General features: G+C 33.5%; 1 protein-coding gene across 2 annotated transcripts in view; it reads right to left on the bottom strand.

The window, feature by feature from the left end:
• Nucleotides 1-2478: 2478 nt before the first annotated feature.
• Nucleotides 2479-21153, bottom strand: part of ALG5 (ALG5 dolichyl-phosphate beta-glucosyltransferase) — a gene marked incomplete at its 3' end in the record, with an annotated part of 36144 nt that continues 17469 nt past the window's right edge. For both annotated transcript variants that reach the window (XM_084234724.1, XM_084234725.1), the window contains 4 exons: nucleotides 16459-16518; nucleotides 12025-12176; nucleotides 5106-5191; nucleotides 2479-2594 (listed from right to left, as the gene is read on the bottom strand). In XM_084234724.1, coding sequence (XP_084090850.1) covers nucleotides 2479-2594; nucleotides 5106-5191; nucleotides 12025-12176; nucleotides 16459-16518 — 414 coding nt within the window. The remainder of the gene's footprint in view (nucleotides 2595-5105; nucleotides 5192-12024; nucleotides 12177-16458; nucleotides 16519-21153) is intronic.

The raw sequence follows: 21153 nt of genomic DNA, 5'->3' as shown, positions 1-21153 counted from the left end.
TAATCCTAATCATCCTAAACATTGGTGCTAGCTAGCACCAATCAGTTTGCTTCCATTTTTCAATCCAAATAATTAAATCATCATATGAATGAAAATGAGCTTGAGCTTGAACCTGATTGGTCTATTGAGCTCAAACCTGATTGATCTATTTATGGCCCGGGTACCAAATACAAACGGGAAAAGCCAGGTACCTGCACAGACTCGACCTACCCTGAGTTCAGATCAGGTTCATAGCCAGTAGTTCTCAGGAGCCACGGCTGGAGCTGGCCTTAGTGGGGCACCTGCTACCTCTTCAGTGGGGCCAGATGTAACAATGCAAAGGGGTGGGGGGAGTCTGCAGCAGCACTTTTTTTGAGTTCTTATACATGCTCACTTAGAAGTCACTCTATTTGCTTTCTATCATTTCTACTTGCAAAAGCCTTGCTTTGTTCAGTTAAGTAACTAAAATGCTCTCAAGATCTGGCAGTTAAACAAAAAGTTTATTTACTTTATATAACGTGTTTGCTATATGCTAAGCACCGTGCCGGGGATACTATTTTGAGTAAGGTATGGTTTCCATTTCTAAGGAGGTTATTGCCTCATATAGATGTGAAAGTATCACTGTTGATGAAACTAAAGAAGAGTCAGTTTTAGCTTAATTACTTTTCACTTAAGTCTTGCCTGTAAAATGTATTTAGAAACTTTCTACTTACACGTTGTAGTGTCAGCAACCGGGCGCAGAGCAGGCAGGGGGCCTGAAGGGCCTGAGGCTGGCAGGCCTCCCAGCCCCTGGGGAATCTGTACACTTTTCTCTTTGGACTCAGTCATCTAGTGGTCCTGCCTCTCTGTAGTCACTCATCCTTTCTCTGCCCTGGCAGCCGTTTCACCATAACCGTTTGCGTGACGCACCCCTTACAGCCTCAGCCTCCAGGCTCAAGTGTGCCCACTTATGCACACCCACATCACACTGCTGCTATCCACAATCAGGCACACGTGCCCTGAGCCCATGCTTCGAAGAGCTTCCTGGATTAGCACAATCAAGGCCACAGGTGATAGCCACAGAGGCCAGCGCCCAAACGCCTGACCATCTCATTTACCCTCCCTATATCCCCAATTTTCATATCTTCAGAAAACTGAAGTAGCATAATCAAGAGAGAGCAGGCTCTCGGTCCAGACTACATGGGCTAGACTTGCAATGCCACAATCTTACCTGGGGGACCTTAGGTAATATCCTTTGTGCTTCAACTTTCTCTTCTATTGTAAAAGTTAGGTGAATCATATATATTGATTATTTAGCATAGTGGCTGGCACATAATAAGCACTCAATTAATGTTTGTTTCTGTAAAACATCAGAAACAATCCAATTATGATTTTATAATTGCTGGTTTTAAATATTAACAAAAGTTCTTTAGTAATATCAGAAGATAGTCTTCTGATATTACTAAAGAACTTTTGTTAATATTTTTATTTACAGTATTTTTAAAATACTGTAAGATTAATAACTAGCAATTATAAAATAATGGACCCCAAAATATATAAAATCATTAAAAATAAATAAAAATATAAAAAACTATCTTTTTAATAAAGAATTTCCATTTCTACTATCATGAACCTGTAAGGAAATGGTTGCAGGGAGGTAAGAGACTTAAGTGCAGTAAATATACATAAAATTTGGGAGAGTATCAAAAAAGATGAAAATCTTGCCATTTGTTAATAACATGGGTGGGAAAGGAGGGCATTATGTTAAGCAAAATAAGTCAGAAGGAGAATGACAAATACTGGGTGATTTCACGTAGGGTAAGTGAAAATTGTCAGGATTTTACCCTCTTGCCACTGGCGTCTAAGATCCACACCTATGGTCTTACACATGTGCCTGATGGGGACACCTGGAGCAAGGTGTGGGCACACCTGGGCCAAGAGGCTGGCCATATAAGGGTGGAGTCTCAGGGATGCAGTGGTAGAAGCAGCAGCAGCAGAGGTGAAGAGGAACAGTAGCAGCAAAGAACACTAGAGAGCAAGAAATAGTGAAGACTCTTGGTGGGCTGGGAGGCCTGCCAGCCTCCCGGTCCCCCAGCCCCCTACCCTGCCATGTACCTGGTTGCCACACTATAAATGATGTGAAAAAGCTCAACAAAAGCCTGAAAAAGCCACTGAGGGCTCCAGGACTCCCCTTTACTTGTCTGCCCAGATCATAGAAAACCTGCTTTGTGCCTTGCTGGCACTACATTTCACTTATATGTTGAATGAAAAGAAACAAAGGGTCAGGCAAAACTAAGCCAAAACCAACCTCAGAAATCTGACTATCAGAAACAGAGGTGGGGAGCAAAAGGGAAAATGGGCCAAAGGACTATAGTGGAGGGTTATGGAAACTTTTGTAGTGGGTGCAAAGAATTATCAAGACATACAATGGCATAGGTTTATTCCAACTTTATTTAAAATTTTATTTTGAAATGAAATAATGTGACACTAATACAGAATACAGTCAAAGACAGAAATACTCTAATTCATTTTCCTGGTTCGTTCAAGCTTCCAAGCACCCGTCAAATATCGAAGTCGTATAAAAAGTAGGTCCTTGCCCATTTGTAGCCAGCTCCAAAATGGAACTAATTTTGAACCTGCAATTTAAAAATAATTACAAATTAACTTTAAATAAACTTAGGAAGAAATATATTAGTTTAAAATTGTATTTTAGTAGTCAATCTACATCACCTTGATGAGCTTCTAGTTACCTAGATCTCATTTATATTACGTATGCATGTAAAATATTTAACTTTATCTGTATTAAAGCGACTTGGGGGGCACATTTTTAGGTTTCACATACCACTTTCAGTCTCATGTGTACTACCAAGTATCCGGCATCCCTCCACAGATAATATAAATATTGATGAATGAGATAAGAAATTTGGGACAAAACCTACTTTTAAATCTATCAAAGACTCTCAAACAGCTAAAATAAATGCCATCTTAGCTAGCTTGATGTGGTGTTCACTGGTTACCAAATGGTAGCGTGTCAAGCTGAGTTTACTAAATGAGATGTGTCTACTTGAGCATGTTTTAAAAACTTATAATCCTTGATTTTACCCCTTGGAATTGCTTTTTCACTAAGTCAGGAATATAGCCTTCCTCCCACCTCCCAAATTTTATAGTTTATGTAATGGGAATGGCGGGTAGTAAAATCACAGTACGAATCACTGACAATTTTAGACTTTGGTCCAAATGCTCAAGCCTCTTTATCTTTTTCTCCCCTCCCTCCCAGATTAGGAATACTTGACACAATTGAAATATATTTGAAGTGCATAGTATGATGATTTAATATGAGTATACATTGTGAAATGACTACCACAATGAAGTTAATCAACACATCCACCTTAATTTTATTCAACTCATGGACAAAAGAATTAACCAATCTTCAAAGTTGAAGTGAGTACTTTCTCTAAAAACAACAAAACAAACCCTCTTGCTTGAAGTGAAGTGAAACTTGGGAGAATCTAAATTGTGGAATTTTCAGATGGCCCTACTCTAAATCCCTACTGTCTGGCTGAGGGTTGAGGAAATGCCTAATCCAGAAAATATCCTTGAGTGCTGGTTAGTGGAGAAATAGTAACTACATGCAAAATAATGTAAGACACAGCATAATAGATAAGTAAGATTATTTCTATATATGAGTTTAATCTTAATGGTGAAAAATAAAGCCTATGATCAGTCTCATGACAAATTTGTCCATGTCTATCTCAGGCTACACAGGAATACCAGCTTAATTAAATGTATGATTCATAGTCATAGTGGATCCCTTTAATTGCTATTTGTCCTACACCTGCAGATAAACAAACATATGTGAGGAAGAGTGTTTAAAATTTCATTACCATTTTAATTATATTGTCTTCAAAAAAGAACTTTTCATTGCTTTAAATTTATGCAGAAGTTTAAACAGAAAAAAGTTACCATCAAAGCTCTATGTAGACATTAGTCATATTCTTTATTATTATAATCTTCATTCCACAAATGAGGAACTTGAGTTACCTATAGTTTATATTAGGACACAACTACCTCTGTAATGCAAGTGATATAAACTTCTCCCCACTTCAGTTTGCCACAGAGTTGATAATTACAACTCTGAGTGATCCTGTCTCCCGTCCCTGTCCTTCTAGGCTGATACTGTGGAAATTCATTATGTTTCTATGAACTCAATTTGATTCAGCAGGACTCTAAGAGGTTTGAATTCATTCTAGATTATGTAGTTAGTATAATCTCCAGACTGGTTCTTTCCCTTTTTCTGTTCCTAAACGTCTAGGATACAGAGCACTGTCTTCCTGCAACAAGGACTTTCTAAGTGGGGACCAGCTCATCAGGGGGAGGTGACTCTGAAAGTCTCCAGTTGATTGTTAATGTCCTACACTCTGAATTCTGGATTATTTTAAGGAAAGCAAAGGAAAAAACTGGGACATATTTTAAATTCCACACAGCCCGAGATGTCTAAGCTTTTCTGAGAAGGAATTATTAAGAACTCTGATAGGTTTCACATTATTCTAGCATTATTCTAGATCTTCGAGATCTTTATGGTTTTGGATACACACACACACACACACACACACACACACACACACACACACACACACACACACAGACACCTCTTAAAAATTGGCTCTCAAGAGGCTGTGGGCATTTGGAGTAAAAACAACTTAAATCTCTTACTTAGCTTTGCACAGTGGTTTGTGGTATCAATACCCACCAAGTAATGAAATAATATAATACTCCCCCTGCTCAAAAAAAAAAAAAAATACAAACAATAAATACAAACAATAAAGCTTATCTCAGCCTGTGAATCTCACTTCTACCTTTGGATCACCACAATACTGTCTATAATATTAAGTTTTATTTAACTATTTTGTAGGAAAATAGGCCTACTAAAGACTCCAAGAAGAGACTGAAAAAAATATAAAAGTCAAGATGGAGGGTGACAGGATTAGTAGGCAGTACTTCCTATGGTGCTGTCTCTCTGAGTCAAGATAGCTGACTATGTGCTGGTGGGAAGAGAGGGAGAACATGAAAGCCAGCTGCCTTCATTGGACAACTGTATTGTCTGACCCTCTACTTAAGATCAGCTATAACATAAGCAATACACTCACCTTCAATTTCAGTCCAGTTGACAGCAATTTCTGCTATTGGAATTTTGAAGAACTGTGCGATATAAAGCAGTTCCACATCAAATGCCCTTAAATAGAAAATATATTGATACTTATTTTTAAAAAGACAAATACAGTGTAATTAAATCTCTACCATGGTGAGTTGTAAAGAAGCTTACATGGCAGATATAAAGTTTATAATATAAAACTGAAAGTCAGATTCACAAAAGATCAAATGAAAGTTCAGTAATTCAGAAACTTCAAGGCAAATAATAAAATTTAGTTACTCCCTAACATTTAATGAGAAATATGGTGTCTACCAAAATTTAGAAACTCTCAGAGGTAAAAGAGCCTCTTGGGGCATCAAGAGGCTGAAATTTTTCAAGACTGATGATTTTTGATCCCAGTCTTCACTAGCTCAAGATACGAATTGATAGCATTTTCAACAGATTAGGAGAGGGGATACAATAGAAGTCTGAGAAGTTCTAGGAGAAAATATTCTTGATCACTTTAGAGTTTCTTATTACATTCTTCTACTACCAAAGGGCCAAGTTTTGTTTTCTATATATAGCATCATTCTTTTCCTTTTTCCTTCTTCATGCAGTCCTAAACAATAGAATACTGGCAGCTATTATGACAGGGAAAAGTCAGTTTAGAATGAGGCTGAAGTGCTCTTTGAGAATAAATAAAAACATGTATACATAAGAATTCAATGTTGCCTTTTAACATGTACTGTGTTTAATCTCTAGTCTGAATTCCTGGTTCATCCTTCCTGTTCCGTATGAAAGTTTCTTTCTTAATGTGCCTCTTAGTGCCTTGGTTTAGGTTAAATCTGCTTTGCCTAAATTTTCTGAATCCTGTCTAAGAAATTTTCTTGGATTGCTTTTAAAATTTATCAGTTGCTTCTTCACTGGCATGAAGCTCAGGAACAGAAGTATCACTATCTGTTAAGGCTTCTTCATTGTTTTTTAATCATCTTTATCATCTCTAAAAGCTTTCATCCTTAAGTCACTAAGCCCCTACTTTCTGACTGCATAGAACATACTTCAAACTTCCAGGGCTTGGTTTAAAAATATTAGTGCAGACAAGAAAATGTCTAAAACCCACTTTTATTTGACTTCCTTACTTCAGACAACTTGAATTTGGAAGTTTTGCTTTCTTGGCTACAGTACTACCACTATTCATTATGCAACTAGTTGAAATTCCAAGTATTTGGATAATTCAACATGGACACCATGGACACTTAATGATTTTTTTTTTTTAATCCTAGTAAAATATTTACTTAAGATGATCACACGATCAACAAAAAAAGGTTCTTTCTGTTTTAAAAGGACTATGTACAACTGTTAACTAGAACTGTGACACTCATGAAGGAAGAAAATAATTAGAATATTAAGCCTGGTGGTGTTTAACTCTTAATTCTCCTTTAACAGGAAAACATGAAATTACCTAATGAGATGGGTTAGTTCTAATATTAAATAACCCGAACAAGATTATTAAATATTTTTCTAAGGATATCAGTGTATAGTTAGTAACTTATCAAAAACAACAAAAGACACAAAACAATTAAGAATGATGAATGAAAATAAGTGGGGGAAAACTGTACTGATTAACTTTAACTGAATTAAAGTTAACTGAAATAATTTTATATAAAAAAAGCTGAAAGCGCTATTCGTTTGTAAACTTTATTTTTATTTTATCTTTCTCTCCTTAAACACTTTGGAAGATATGAAGATGTTTATTTTTAAAAAATCACAATGCATATCATCATATTATAAGACCAACCTGTTACCAAAGCAAATCTTTTAAAAGACTAACTAAAATACAAATACTTCTGAATGGAACCTTATGCTTATACAGAGAAGCAATATAGGGGTTACTTTCCATTTAATGATGTTTTCATGTATTTTTGCAAATTTGGGAAGGGCAGAGCCACATTTTCCTTTATTATTCAGTTCCTGGGATAGCTGTTACCTCATAGATATATCCCTGAAGAATAAAGAGTATGTTGAAATTTTGTTAAACACAGTAGGCACACATGTACCCTGCTACTCCCTCCTAAAACCCCACTAAAATTAAAAAAACATTGATGTGATAAACACACAAGAACAAAGAGAATAGGAGGTGATAGTAATAATAATAAAAGTTGGAAGCTGGAAAGTAGATGGACAAATGGTAACTAAGGAAAGTAGACAATAGCAGTGAAGAAGCATAGGCCCAGGTTAATGGGTGCCACAGAACCCCCTGAAGGCACAGGTATCAGAGGCCTCATCATTTGATCTCATCATATGAGGCTGCAAAAGGGAGAGTTGACTGTAAATTACTTGAGATTTTCCTATCCTTCAGTTAGTTCTGCAAATACTGGCAGCTGGTCTGGTATCTCCCAAGGCAGGAGGTTGAAGGATCCCACGTTAGTGAAAATGACCAGCTTTGAGTTTCCCATACAAAATGGTCCCACTAGTTTAATCTGTAATGAAATCTCTGTTGATCAGAAACTTGTGATGAGCTTTTCATACCATACTAGACATATGAGGGTAGAACTTTATTTAAAAACAAACAAAAAACCTGAAGCAACAGAAACAATCCAGTGAAAGAAAAACTCTTCAAGTTTTAAATGAAGTATCAGAAGAGGTAGTGGAAAATACTATAAGCATGAAACAGAATAAATTTTTAAAAAATGGACACTGGAAACCAAAAGAGTTATAGGAAATTAGTATCTTGACGGTAGAAATAAAAATTCAAAAGTTGAAGATAAAGTTGAGGAAATCTCCTTAGAGGAAGAAAAATAGAAGAGGAGAGATTATAGAGATTATAGGATTATAGGTCCACATCTGTTCTGTAAGAGAGAAGAGAGAAAACAGAGAGGAGATTGTCAAAGGAATGATTAAAGGATATTTCTCAGAATTAAGATTTAGAGGGCCTATTTAGTATTCAATAAAATACATGAAATAGAGCCACAATAAGCCATCAAAGCATGATGTTTCAAAATACCATGGAGAAAAAATTTCCATAGGGGCAAGGACAACATGCCTTAGACAAGAATCAAGATTCTAATTGTTGATGAAATTGGAATTCTCCACAGAAACACTGCATGCCGAAGACAACAGAACAATGCTTTCAAAATCCCGAAGAAAAATGATTTCCAACCTAAACTATTTTTCCAACTATCAGAGAAGAGTAAGGATAAAATAAAGATAACTTTCAAAATAGTCTCTCCAAGTTTCTCATATGTGTAGGAAGTTAGCAGAAGATATGCTCTAATAAAATGGGGGAAAACCAAAGAAAAGGAGATATAGAGGACAGGAGCGGTGTAGCAAGCCAGAGAACAACTAGAACAGATGAGCTGATGAAATGTCTCTAAAAAAAAGAGATGCAACTGATGCATTATCTGATGTGTAAGGACATGTTGAGCGAGAATTTGCACTCCTGACAGAGTCGGAGCATGAATACTTTACTTTATCCACAGTAAAGTAATGCACACAAAAAATTCCAGATATTTATTATCTTCAGAAAAACACAAAGTACTGCAAAGAAAGGTAATGCAATCATTGCACTCTGTGGCTCAAAAGTGAATTATCTTTATATAGCTGTAACAATCAATATTGATTTAAACAAAATTATTTTAAAACTATATTAGGAGGATAAGTATGGAGTACATACAGGAGTTTAAGATAACTCAATACTTATCTACTTATTTTCTATTTTGGAAAATAATACCTTAACTTGAAAAATAAGGACTGTATTTTGACTATGAAAGCAAATACACAAAGAAAAAATAAAGAGTTGGAAATGGCTATAGCTAGGGAGAAGGAATTGGGGATGAAGGGAGATGGGGCAAGGAAAGGACAACTATTTTTTTGTTATAAACCTGTACAGAACTGACTTCAAGTTATAAATATGTATAATATACATATATTTATTAGAGAAAGCACTGTTCAAACAATTTATTTTAGAAATTACTCATGAATGAGAAATTACTCATTATACCTTAAAATCAGATGAAAAGAATTTAGGTGAGGGACAATTCAGAGAAAGCAGATTTATATGTATATTTATATTTAACACTACCCTTAGTCAAGCCTGTAATTCTGAATCAAAAAGATGCCTATAGTCTTTTAACTTCAGCTATACTTGATGTTTTCTAATACCTAGTAATTCTACTTGATTTGGATTTCCCTAAAAGTTATGGGAAAAGTTTCAATGAATCTTTAGAAATAATCCTTAAAAAAACAAAAAACAAAAAACCTGTAGTCACAGGGAACGATGTAGAAACAAGGAGGACAGGAACTGCATATGAAACACCTCTCTTGACTTAAGGGACAGGAACAGAGATGTTTAAATAAAAATAATTGATGAAACACTACCATGGTGATGGGTATACTGCTAATAAAGATGATACATGCATATCTGGGTACTTCTCTTTAAAGACACAAAATAAACACATTGGACCCTAAGTAGAGAATGTTAGAGGCTAAAACTTTAAGTCAGGTCAATATCATGTCAAGAAAATGCAAAATAATTGATTAAAAAAGAATGCACAGGAACATATAATTTAAAAAAGAAAAAAATAGTTCTTTCGCTTAAAAACAAACCCCACAAAATCTTAGAACTGTGCTGCCCACTATGGTAGCCAGTAGTCAGATAGCTAGTGCAGACCATAGCCCAGTCTAAGATGTGATTTACTTTAAAGATTTGGTTTGTAGTAAGGAATGTAAAACATCCCAGTGTTTCTTCACACTGAGTGCATTCTGAAATTTTTGTAATTTGTTAAAGTATATGATTAAACTTTTTTTTTACTTTTTCAATGTGGCTACTAGAAAATTTAAATTACAAATATAGCTTGAAATTGTGTCTCCTGTATTTCTAATAGACAATGTTGCCCTAGAGCAATCCTAACTGCGATTCATGATTTTAAGTTATCAACTCTACCATAAATATTAATCCTAACCCTAATTTCTAAATAATTCCTTTTAAAGTACAAAAAACCTAGTTCTTTGACTCTAGTTCTGGATCTAACAGTTGACTGAAAAAAATATCGAATGCAGAGGGAGGGATTTATTTCTAGAGTGGCTACTTGTATTAGCTTCTTTGATTTCAGAGTTCATTAACTCTCAGTATATTTGCTTTTCATATAACAGAAACAGGTATCTGAATCTGAGGACCAAGTATACCTTACTTAGAATTTTTTACTCTAGGAAAAAATGACTTAAAAATGTGTTTAACCAAATAATTTTTGTATGTTTAATTTGGGGGAGGGTTAATGACATTTAGGGAGATAGCAGATCTTTGCAAGTAGATGGTTGAGATTACAAAAAAAACCCAAACAAACATCTACTAGATTATGCAGATTCCCACCACAAACAGAATTCATACAGACCCCATGGTTAACACTAAGTATAATTCTTTGAACAATATTTATTGAGCTCCTACTATATGCCAGGCAGTCTACAGATATATGTAAGCAAAATCAGATAGGTCTTGCTCTTGTGAAACTTAGATTTTAATAGGAAAAAAGGAAATATTACACAAATAAGAAAAATGACAGCTGTGATAGGAGCTAGAGCAAAGCTCATGGGGTTACAACAGCATACTTAGGGGTGTCTGACCCAGTCTGGAGTTATGCTGGATCTGAAGGATAAGAAGCAAAAGTGGGAGGAAGAGTGAAAAAGAGTGAGAAAGGAAGAGTCCAGTCATGGAGACACAGTGGGCCAGATTCTGCAGACTCTGCAAGGCCACAGGAAGGCGCATAAGGCAATGGAAAGCCACTGAAGGATTTTAAGCAGAGAGGTGCATTTGACTTAATAGTTTCAATTTTTGGAAACACCCTTCACAGTAGCATGGAGGTATGGGAAATTATGATATCCTGGAAGGTGGTGGTAAAGACAAAGAGGGAAGGAGAGACCTAAGAGCTAACATCAATATGCCTTGATCATGGGCTGGATATATGGGAATGTCAGGCTGACTCTGAGGTGTCTAGCTTCTGTGTGACAGTATCATTCATTAACAGGTAAAGCGCTGAGGCAGGATTGGGCTAAAGATATGCAGAGGGAACAGAGTATTTCAAGAGGGAGAACTCAGAAGTATGGGAAGCTGCTGATGGATAAGTAAATGAGTAGGCATATTAAAGATGACCACTGGGTTTAATGACATGGGGGTAACTAGATGCTTAGATGGAAGGATGGGAAAAGCCGTATTAGGGTGGGATGAGGAGTAAAAGGGCAGTGAGAAAATGGAGAGAGTGAATAAGACCACTTTTTAAGAAAAGGCCGGCTGTAAAAGGAAAGAAGGCTAGAGCTGGAGGGGTAATGGACAGATTTTTTTTTTTTTAATGTCAAGAAAAATTTAAACTTTGTTTTAAAAACTGATGAAAAAAAAAGAAAAAAAAAGAAGAAAAAAAAGAAAAAAAAAAAAACAACTGATGAAATAGGTGTAGTTGAGGGGAAAAGGCTGAATACACAAGACAAGCAATAAGCGGCCTGGATTAGGTTCTTGAGAAGGTGAAAAGGGATGCAGCAGTTGAATGACTGGTCTAAAGCAGGAGAGAGAAGTACTCCTGTAAAATGAGAGAGAAGAGAAAATGGGCCCCTTTTCTGCTTTGGTGTTTTTGAGCTTTTTCTTTTTCTTCAAGGAAAAAAGGGAAGCTTAAGGAAATAGGATGTTTCATACTTCTCAATATGTACTATGCACAATTAAGGTGAACACAAAACTTTACACCATATGTTGGGTCTGAGTATCTTCAACATGAGATCCAACTGAGTAAAAGATAAAGATTCAGATTAAGTTTATATATAAAAGTGTCAATTTTTTTTTAAGATGGATGTTTACTATGCAAATAATTACCTGGAAGTTTATTTTGAGAATATTACCTGGAATAACCACTGTGTAATCAGATACACCAGACACATCCTGGTTAGGAACCTACCATCGTTCAATGTGCAGAGATGAAAATGTCTGTGAAGCTGCTTCTCGAGTTAATAATTTGAACCCACACTGTGTGTCCTTGATTCCTTTGACACAAAGGAACCACACCAGAAAGTGGAACCCATACATGAGAAGAGTACGGAAGTAAGAACGCTGAAACAAAAACAAAATATAAATGACTTTTCCATTTATCTATAAAGGAGACACTGAAAACACCTAACTGTAGATGACAGCATTTTAATATTTAATTGACTGGTAGATCTTACATACAAATACCACTGTCCCATTAGCTCCACTGGCAAAGTGTCTTAACAGGAATTGAGAGGATGCCTACTGCTAAGAGCAGGGCCCAGGCTCTAGGGAAGCAATTACTTGCTGGAGGTTGAGTCAGACAAGAAGAATCACAACAATTTTGAGAGGTCAGGGCCTTAATCTACCAGCAGAAGTTTACCATAGTTATGTCAGATATCTGATTAAATATGTTAAATGCATGAAGCAACAATTTGGATATTAAATTTCAGTAGCCTTTTAAATCTATTTGAGGATCACTACTGTTGTTAAAAATTATATTAGTAGCAGTTATAGCACATAATGTTCCATTATTCATTAAACACTGCAAACTCTAAAATATAAGATAGCAATCATTGTATTCAAGACTTTCAAATTTAGGATTTTTAAAAAAGGTAGACTCTTAAAACTTCCTATAATTAAGGTAGTAGACCCATAAAATGATACATTGCATATAGAAATAAACAATCAATTAGGTGTCTGGGCAATATTTAATATCTCTACTATACAATCAAGGTGCCTTCCTTCCTTTGGTTTTTGTTTTTTGTAATTATAATCTTTATTATTATTCTTTATTCACTTGGCTTTTTCAATCATCATTAAACAGAACCCTGACTTAACAGAGATAACATGACAAAATGGTAGAAAAGCCACTGAACTGAGCGGACCTATATTTAAATTCTGGTTTTATTAACAATTAGCAGGATGACCTTGAGCAAGTTATTCCAATTAAGTCTTGCTTTCTTAATCTATAATATGGGAATGAAAATACCTACCTTGCAAACTTATTTTAAGGACTAAATGAGATGACATTAAAGTCTTTAGCCAAGTGTTTGGCACAGGTAGTAACAGGACCTCAATAAATGTTTTTCATAAAAGAAGAACACTTACTTTGACCTCCTGCCACAATTCTACTTGTGTATTAAATAGGGCAGGAAGGGAAGGAACACTAAAACAAAATACTTATCCATGAGTCACATAAAACATACTTTTAAGAAGGATCTAGTAATTCTCATTTATCACCTAAAATCATTAGTCATGTCTTGATGTAAACATATCTTACCTCTCTAAGTAGATAGGGCAGAAACCTCATTTTAAAATACTTTGAGAATCTCACAACATCTTGCTCAGGGCCTTCCATATAAAATACTTCCAATAAATACTTGCTGACTGATTAAACCTCCAAAAGATCACTTATGCTTAGGAAAGGAACAAATAGAAATTGAAAGATAGAAAAATAAAAATTAAAAGGTAGAAAAATTACACCTATAAACTGTTCTCCTTGAATGACTTTTAATGTGATTTAGGTGAGTTTATTGGTTATAAAACCAAAATATTCATGACTATTTTTGCTTGGATGTTAATGCAAGTTCTTGTTACTCTTTGGATAATGGCTGTTTTTAAAAACCAGAAACATGGAGCTCACATGAAGACCTTAACTTACTTGATTTCTAACTTGTTTAAAAGTATAGCAAGGTAAAAGGTAAATAAGGGGATCTTTAAATTTTAAAACTTGGCAAAATATCTTAAAATTTAGAAGATACTTAAAAATAAAAGATAGATTTATTTAACTGCAGTTAACAAAGTCAAGAGTAGCATGATATTAATTTCTGAAATGGACATCTGAAAACATGAAGGAAAAAGACATCTACTTGAATAACAAAATTAATGTTTCTAATATTTATGATATGTAAACATGGAATTTAGGTGAAATTTAAAGCTACCTGGTAATTTCAATATCTTAACATAAGAAGTTCAAAGAAGCAAAGGCTTGTCAAAGAAAATCTAAAGACATTAAATAAACATTATTCTGAATTCTTTTTAAATGGCAAATTCAAGAAAACTCAGACAATATAAACATTACTATTGTAACTGTTATACAGAACACATGGGAATATGAATACATTTAAGGATGCAAGTGCTGTATCTATCATATTTTATCTTCCAAGAGAGTAGCAGAACAGATGGTAGGATCAACTAATATGGATAGAACTATTTAGGAAATGTAAGTCTGAAAACTATTGAAGTTGCTTTTTACTACCCTGATTAATTGCTCTGTAATTTTCCTTCTGTCTATAGATTGATCACCATACGTGAGTTTATATAATCTACAGCATATGTACAAAAAACTTGAATGGCTAAGAAATGGAAGACCATACTATAGTTTCTTGGACATGTGGCAAATAAACATTTTGACTCTTGATAATAAGCTTATACAAGACATGCATTAGTTCTATGAGAATCTCTGGAGCTGAAGCCTACTGCACACAGTTATATATCAAATCTGCAGTAGACAACTGCTGACCTCTAGTCAGGAGAAAACTCCATTTTTCTTTCTAAAGAGTAGCAGCCAATGCTGTGGGGTACAAAAGTACTACATCAACCACCAGGTTTTAGAGATGGGGGAATGGATGAATGGAACACAAGCTAAATGATAAATACCCTGGGACAGATCCCTTGATGTTTGTCTAAAAGTATCAGTAGGTAAAAGAAGATTTAGACCACAAAATAGTCTCATTTAATTACTATTCCTAGGAAAAGTCAGTTTTCAAATAATGGAAGTTCTAAGAGAAACGAACTCAAACCAATAAAAACAAAACCAAAAACCCTAAAGTCCCAACTACCTTTGCCTAGATTACTTCAATAATGTCCTAATTAGTCTCTTGGTTTCTGTTTTTCCAATCCTTTTTTCCCTTAGCAAGTACTCCTTCTTTCTTCTATAATAAATATTTTTTAAAAGGAAAAAAAAATATTCACAAAGCCATTAAAATTAACATCAGTCTATTTTAATTCTTGCATAGGTATTTTTATAGAATTGCATTGTCCCCCCACCCCCACCACACAACCTAATATATTAGGTATTTTCCCACATTATAATACAGCCTCCACTATTATATTTTACTTGTTGCATGATTTCATTCTGGGTAAATATCTGTATTTTCTAGGTTGGAATTGAGCATTTTATAATTACAATGTGTGAACAGCTTGGATATATATTTCTTCTTTTCTTATCCCTGATGTATTAGTAAACTGATGAAGTTGGACTAGGTAATCTCTAAATTCCCTTTCAATTTTAAATTTCTAGGAGTATGACATTTTCCATGGTTAACAGATTAATCTTTTTCAAAACTAATGAGAATCTACAGGGGTACAGAATACTGGAATAAATGCTAAAGATGTTAAAATAACTAACTTTTAGAAAAAAAGGAGAGACAAGATTTCCACACTTGAGCATAATCATCAAGAGGCTTTATGACACTAACATTAGTACAGTTTGCAAAAAGAATTAGAATTTTTCATATTTTATTGCAGAATCATTGAGAAGTTTCATACTTTCATTCCACTAGTTCTCAAACCTTGGTATGCATAAAGGTGACCTAGAAAATGGTCACCTTTATGCATACCATAAATATTCCTGGCCCCAGATACAGTCTGTTTCTGTGTCTAGGGTTAATCTAAGAATATGACTAAAAGAAAAATATCTCCCTAGATAATTTGACCTAGCATTGAAAAATTCTTGCTTTTATTACATTCCTCAATTTGACTGACCAATTATTTGACTGAACTTACCTATTAGTAGATGACCATTAACAATATAAATGGTAATTACTGGCTTGGTATACTACACCTATATTTTAAGTGAAAAAAAATTAAAATAAAAAACTGCACAAAATAAATAATTACTTAATCTGGCTTTTTAAGGCTAGTCTACAGAAGAATTTGCTGTCTTCAGTGAATTATCTTATACTCTCATAAAGATAGTCACAATCTGTCAAATTTTCAGGTCTAGTGTGTTTTCTGAGAATACTCTTTTAAAAAATTAAACTTTGAATGAAACTCAAAATATAGCACTTATGTGTGAAAATTAAAGGCAAGCTGATTGATTAAAAAAAATGAAATAAGAGCTACTTGTATCCTAAATCAAAATGAAGAAAGTCTACACTCTTCTTGTATATTTATTAAAGTAAATCAATTACTAAATGTGTCAATTTTATATAAACTTTCCAAAATTAAAAATTTTTCTTTTTTCTTGAAAGGAGCTTCATTTTTGAGAATAAACATGAACGCCTATTTTTGTAATGTATATGTAAAAAAAGGAAAAAAAAAACAAAACCTGTTGATTCATGCCTGTTAATGAAAGCCTCACCTGAGCAATTGATTCTTTTTCCAAATGAGCTCGGGATCCACATGCAATAGCCATTTGATTCTGAAGAAAAAAATTTCAATTTTAAGTATCATTAATAAATACAGTTATTTTCAAAGTGATTTTTAGTAATTTTTTAAAAAGTAACATTAAATATTTTCAAAGGTTTACTGAAGAGTTCAGAAAAGGTCTAATCATACTGAGAGGCCACTATTCAGGGCTAAATTTAAGGGGATCTATTACCTCAAAACTCATATTTTTAAATGATTTTCTAACTAAAAAGATTGCATTGATATAGCTATACAAATGAGTGGAAAAGGTCTAATTTTGTACATGGTTGGTTTATATATAATCATTATATTCTGCATAATCCAAGAATATCAACTGAGAAGCTGGTACAAAGAGTAAGAACTTAAAAGGTGAGTGGGCACTAAATGAGAAAACATAATAGTAGTACCTTCATATGTACAAATAATAAGAAAAATATACATAGACAAAAAGGCAGCATTTAGAACATTAATAAAAAGGGAAAATTTAGAAAAAAACTTTACAAGAAATGTGGTAAGATCTAAAAGGAAATATGAAAATGCTACCAAGGGAAGCAAAATGCTTCCTACATGAACCTTCAAATGAAAGGCTAAAACAATAAAAAAAAAAAAAAATTTAAATTCAACCAGAAAAGCTGATTTGAGTTATAGAGAACCAAGAAGAGCCAGGTAAATTTTAAGAGTAAGAAAGGATTATTCCTAGAGCATTAAAAAAGTTACTAAGGAACTAGGTAGTTAAAACTAATGTACAGGAATGTTATATAGATAAATCCAAGAACCAGAATGGAAAGACCAGAAACACACAAAATCATAAAAACATGGGCACTAAGGATATGATGAAGATGACATTTTAAGTTGCTAAGAAAAAGACGAACTAATAAATAAATGCTGTGGGACATCTTGGTAGGCATCAGGAAACTAAAGTAAGCTGGACCTCAATACTAGTGTAAAGTACACATATATTAAAGATTTAGGTGTAAAAAATATCAGAAATTATTTTAAAAATGATTTTAAGGTAGACAAAATACATAACACTCAGAAAACTGATCAATTTGATAAATAAAAGTATGACAAAACAACAAAAATCCAACCATATTCAAAATTAAATGCAATATACACAAATCAAAGGACACATAAATCGGAGGGAAATATTTTAATTTATATTGCAGACAAAGGCTACGTTCCAAAATGCTTCTACAAATTGTTATAAAAGTACCCAATTTAGTTTTCTAAACTCAGTTGGAAAGAGGCAAAGGCCATGAAAAGAGTTCATAAACAAGGATGTGGAAACAGCTCTTAAGCAATGGAAAAAAATCCTCAATCACATTTATCTTAAAAGCAATGCAAATGAAATCTATCAGTTTTTATCATATTTTGCCTACATACTCTATCTTTGTGGATGGCAATTTGAAAACCATTATCAAAATTACATATATATATATATTTGACCAGCAATTTCACATCTTAGAATTCTTCCCATAAACTTGCATGTGTAAAAAATGACTTTCATGCAAAATTAATCAATCTAGTATTGTTTGAGGCAGCAAATGTGTACATCAATTAAAGGGATGAAGCGGTGAAAGAATGAGGAAGCACTATGATGTATAAAATATGGCTCCATTTTCATGATATACTGTTAAATAGAAACAACAGAATAGTTATAGTATGTTCTAAATTTGCATTTTTAATAATAAACACACATACACATCTTCCACGTGAATATGTAAGAAATGAATTACACCAGTTACTTCTGTAACTATGTGATTGAGAAATGAAGAGTAGAGTTAGTATTACTGTATTTTTTGTACCATTTGAATTTTGAACCATTCACACCAAAATAAATAAAATTAAGTGTTCATTGTTAAAAAAATGGCAAGCTATAAATTTATACATATAAGATACAACCTTACCATAAAAAGAAAAGTCACACATAGTATCACTACCTAAAAGCAGCCACTGATAACATTTTATATATTTCCTTGTGTTTTTCTCTCTAAATTTAAAAACCATACGTGAAATTTGCTCATGTATTATATGCTCTTTCTCATTTAAAAGAACCTGAAATTTTCTTATATTTAAGTTCATTGTTATCGACATTTTTATGATGGGCATTTTACAACATACACAAATGAAGTGAAAAGGAAAATTAAGTCCCATCTACCCATCACCTGGATCTATCAAATATCAACATAAGGCCAAGTCTGCTTCCTCTAAAGACCCTCACCTACCATCCCACACACCCTGGGATTATTTTGAAACAAATTCTAACCATTATACAATATAAATTGATAAATATTTCAGTAACAATATCATCATACATAAAATATTAATAACTCCTTAATGCCCAATAATCTCATGAATTCTCTTAGTTTCCTTGAATCAGGAGCCAAGTATAATTCATACGAATTGGTTAATATATATATTTTTTCCATACTTTCTTTTAATTTTTTGGGGGGAGCAGCGGGCAAGTCAGGAGAGAGGGTCTGCTGTGCCATGTGGGTTATTTATTTGTACAAGAAAACATCTAATTTTTCCTGTAGAGTTTTCTAGGTTTTGAATTTTGCTGATTACTCTCCCTGGTGACACTGAACATGTTCCTCCATCCCCTACTTTTTCTGAAAACTAGTTGTTAAGAGTTAGAGGTTTGATAAGATTCAGGTATATTTTTCAAGAACTTGTCTTACTAGTGTCACAGGTCTGTCTTTGTATGCCAATTTTAAGGGCAATAAAACATTGCATCATATATATTTACCATATTTTGACTATGTATTAGCCATTTCCAAATTTCATTTTATAAAGGTGACTAAAATAACATCTTTGAATACAAAATTACCTATATTTTCGATTTCTTTCTTTGGAGAAAGTCAAGAAGTAGATATAGTAAAAGTTACTTAATGAAATCTTTGTCAATAGACCACATTTGTGATGGTGGTTCCAGTAGGCTAGACCATATAGCGTCGGTGTGTAGTAGGCTATGCCATCTAGATTTATACCTGGAGGTATATTCTTATGTTCCCACAATGATGAAATCTCCTAACGACTCACTTCTCAGAATGTATTACCATTGTTAAGTGACACATGATTTCAATATTAAGCTAAAAATATGAATGTTATTAATCTTTAGGGGCTAAATTATCTTTATCCATGCCCACTAATATTGACTATTTCATCAAATCCTTGACAGCTCTAATTATTCTTATTTTAAATTTAACTTGATAAGAGGAAAATAATAATCACATGTGATGTAATTTTCTTAAAAAAAAAAAGGTAAACTTTGGGAGAACTTTTATTGGCCATCTATATTTCCTTGTGCAAATTCTATATTAAATATTTTGCTTATTCAGTACTAAGTATAATTTCTGCCCTTTTTTTCCTGGAAGAGGTACTTTGCTCAGGAAGAAGAGAAAAGCTTTCTTTAAGGTTTTCTTTCTTAAAGAACCACATTATCTGGTAAGTAGTTTCATCTCTGGTAAGACAGACAGTATCTGGTAAATAGTTTCATCTCTGCATCTAAAAAGAACAGTAAGATCCTGAGCAATAGACAAAAAACAGTATCCCTCTGCTTCCAGAGACTGAGTTGTTAAAGTATCATCCAATTAAACTAAAAACGAGTCAAAACCAAAAGCTTTCATGAAATCGTTTTCTTTTAAACTTCTTTTAGAGTAGTTGAATTTCTTATGGCTTTTTAAAACGGTATTTGTTATGATAGCTGTGTTTTTAAAAATAATCTTTTCATAAAGGAAAATTGATTTACAATACTATATATGCTTCAGAAATATAGGATCCCACTTCTTCAGGTGTAAAAAGTGGTACATTATTGCCTTCTAGAAAAAAAAGCTTAATCAGAGTATCTCTTTCCCAGTACTTTCTCAGTTAAGTATTTTCTCACAATTCACTAGAGATGGAACAGAAGAAATAGGAGCAATCTATGGTGACAATTATAAATAGTAACATTAGAATTAGCTCAGGAAATCAAATACAAAGACTAATGTTAATAATTAGAGATAATAGTTATTGAATACTGAACACATGCTAAACATCTGACATACATTTAAAAATTTTTAATCATTACCTCAGGATTATAAACTGGACTCATAGTATATGTGTCATAGATGAAGAAAGGTAGATGGATTAACTTGTCCAACGTCACATGAAATTTGAACCTAGGTCTATTTGAACTCCACATCCAAAGTTAAGACACATACTGAAATGAAAATGGAAATTGGCACAGGTACACCAAAAACAGACTCCAAATGATGAGACATAGAAACAAAGTTGAAACAACTTAGAAAGCAGTAGAAGAAAAGGCTGATAAAAGTAGAATTAGTAAAATCAGTCATATTCATCTGATATGGGCAGAAATGGAAAACTTGGTATATGAATCAAAGTATTGAGTTAAGAAAAGTTTTATTTATTAAAAATATAGTTTTGATTAAAAATATCTTTCCTTCCCTATTGTCCCTCAAAAGCAATATAGGTTCATCTTGGTTATAACCAAGATAAAAATGCATACATTGTGCAAAAATGAAAAATGATGTAAGAAATATATTAAAAAAATAAATCTTTAAAAAAAGGCAATATAGGTTCATTGTTAAAAACAATGAAATTGAAATAAAAATAGAAATTTGAAAAGATATTCATAATCCAGAGA

This window comes from Talpa europaea (genome assembly GCF_964194135.1).
Source record: "Talpa europaea genome assembly, chromosome: 6".
Lineage (NCBI taxonomy): Eukaryota > Metazoa > Chordata > Mammalia > Eulipotyphla > Talpidae > Talpa > Talpa europaea.
Note: the sequence above shows the minus strand (reverse complement) of the source record. Positions and strands in the feature narration are given on the sequence as shown.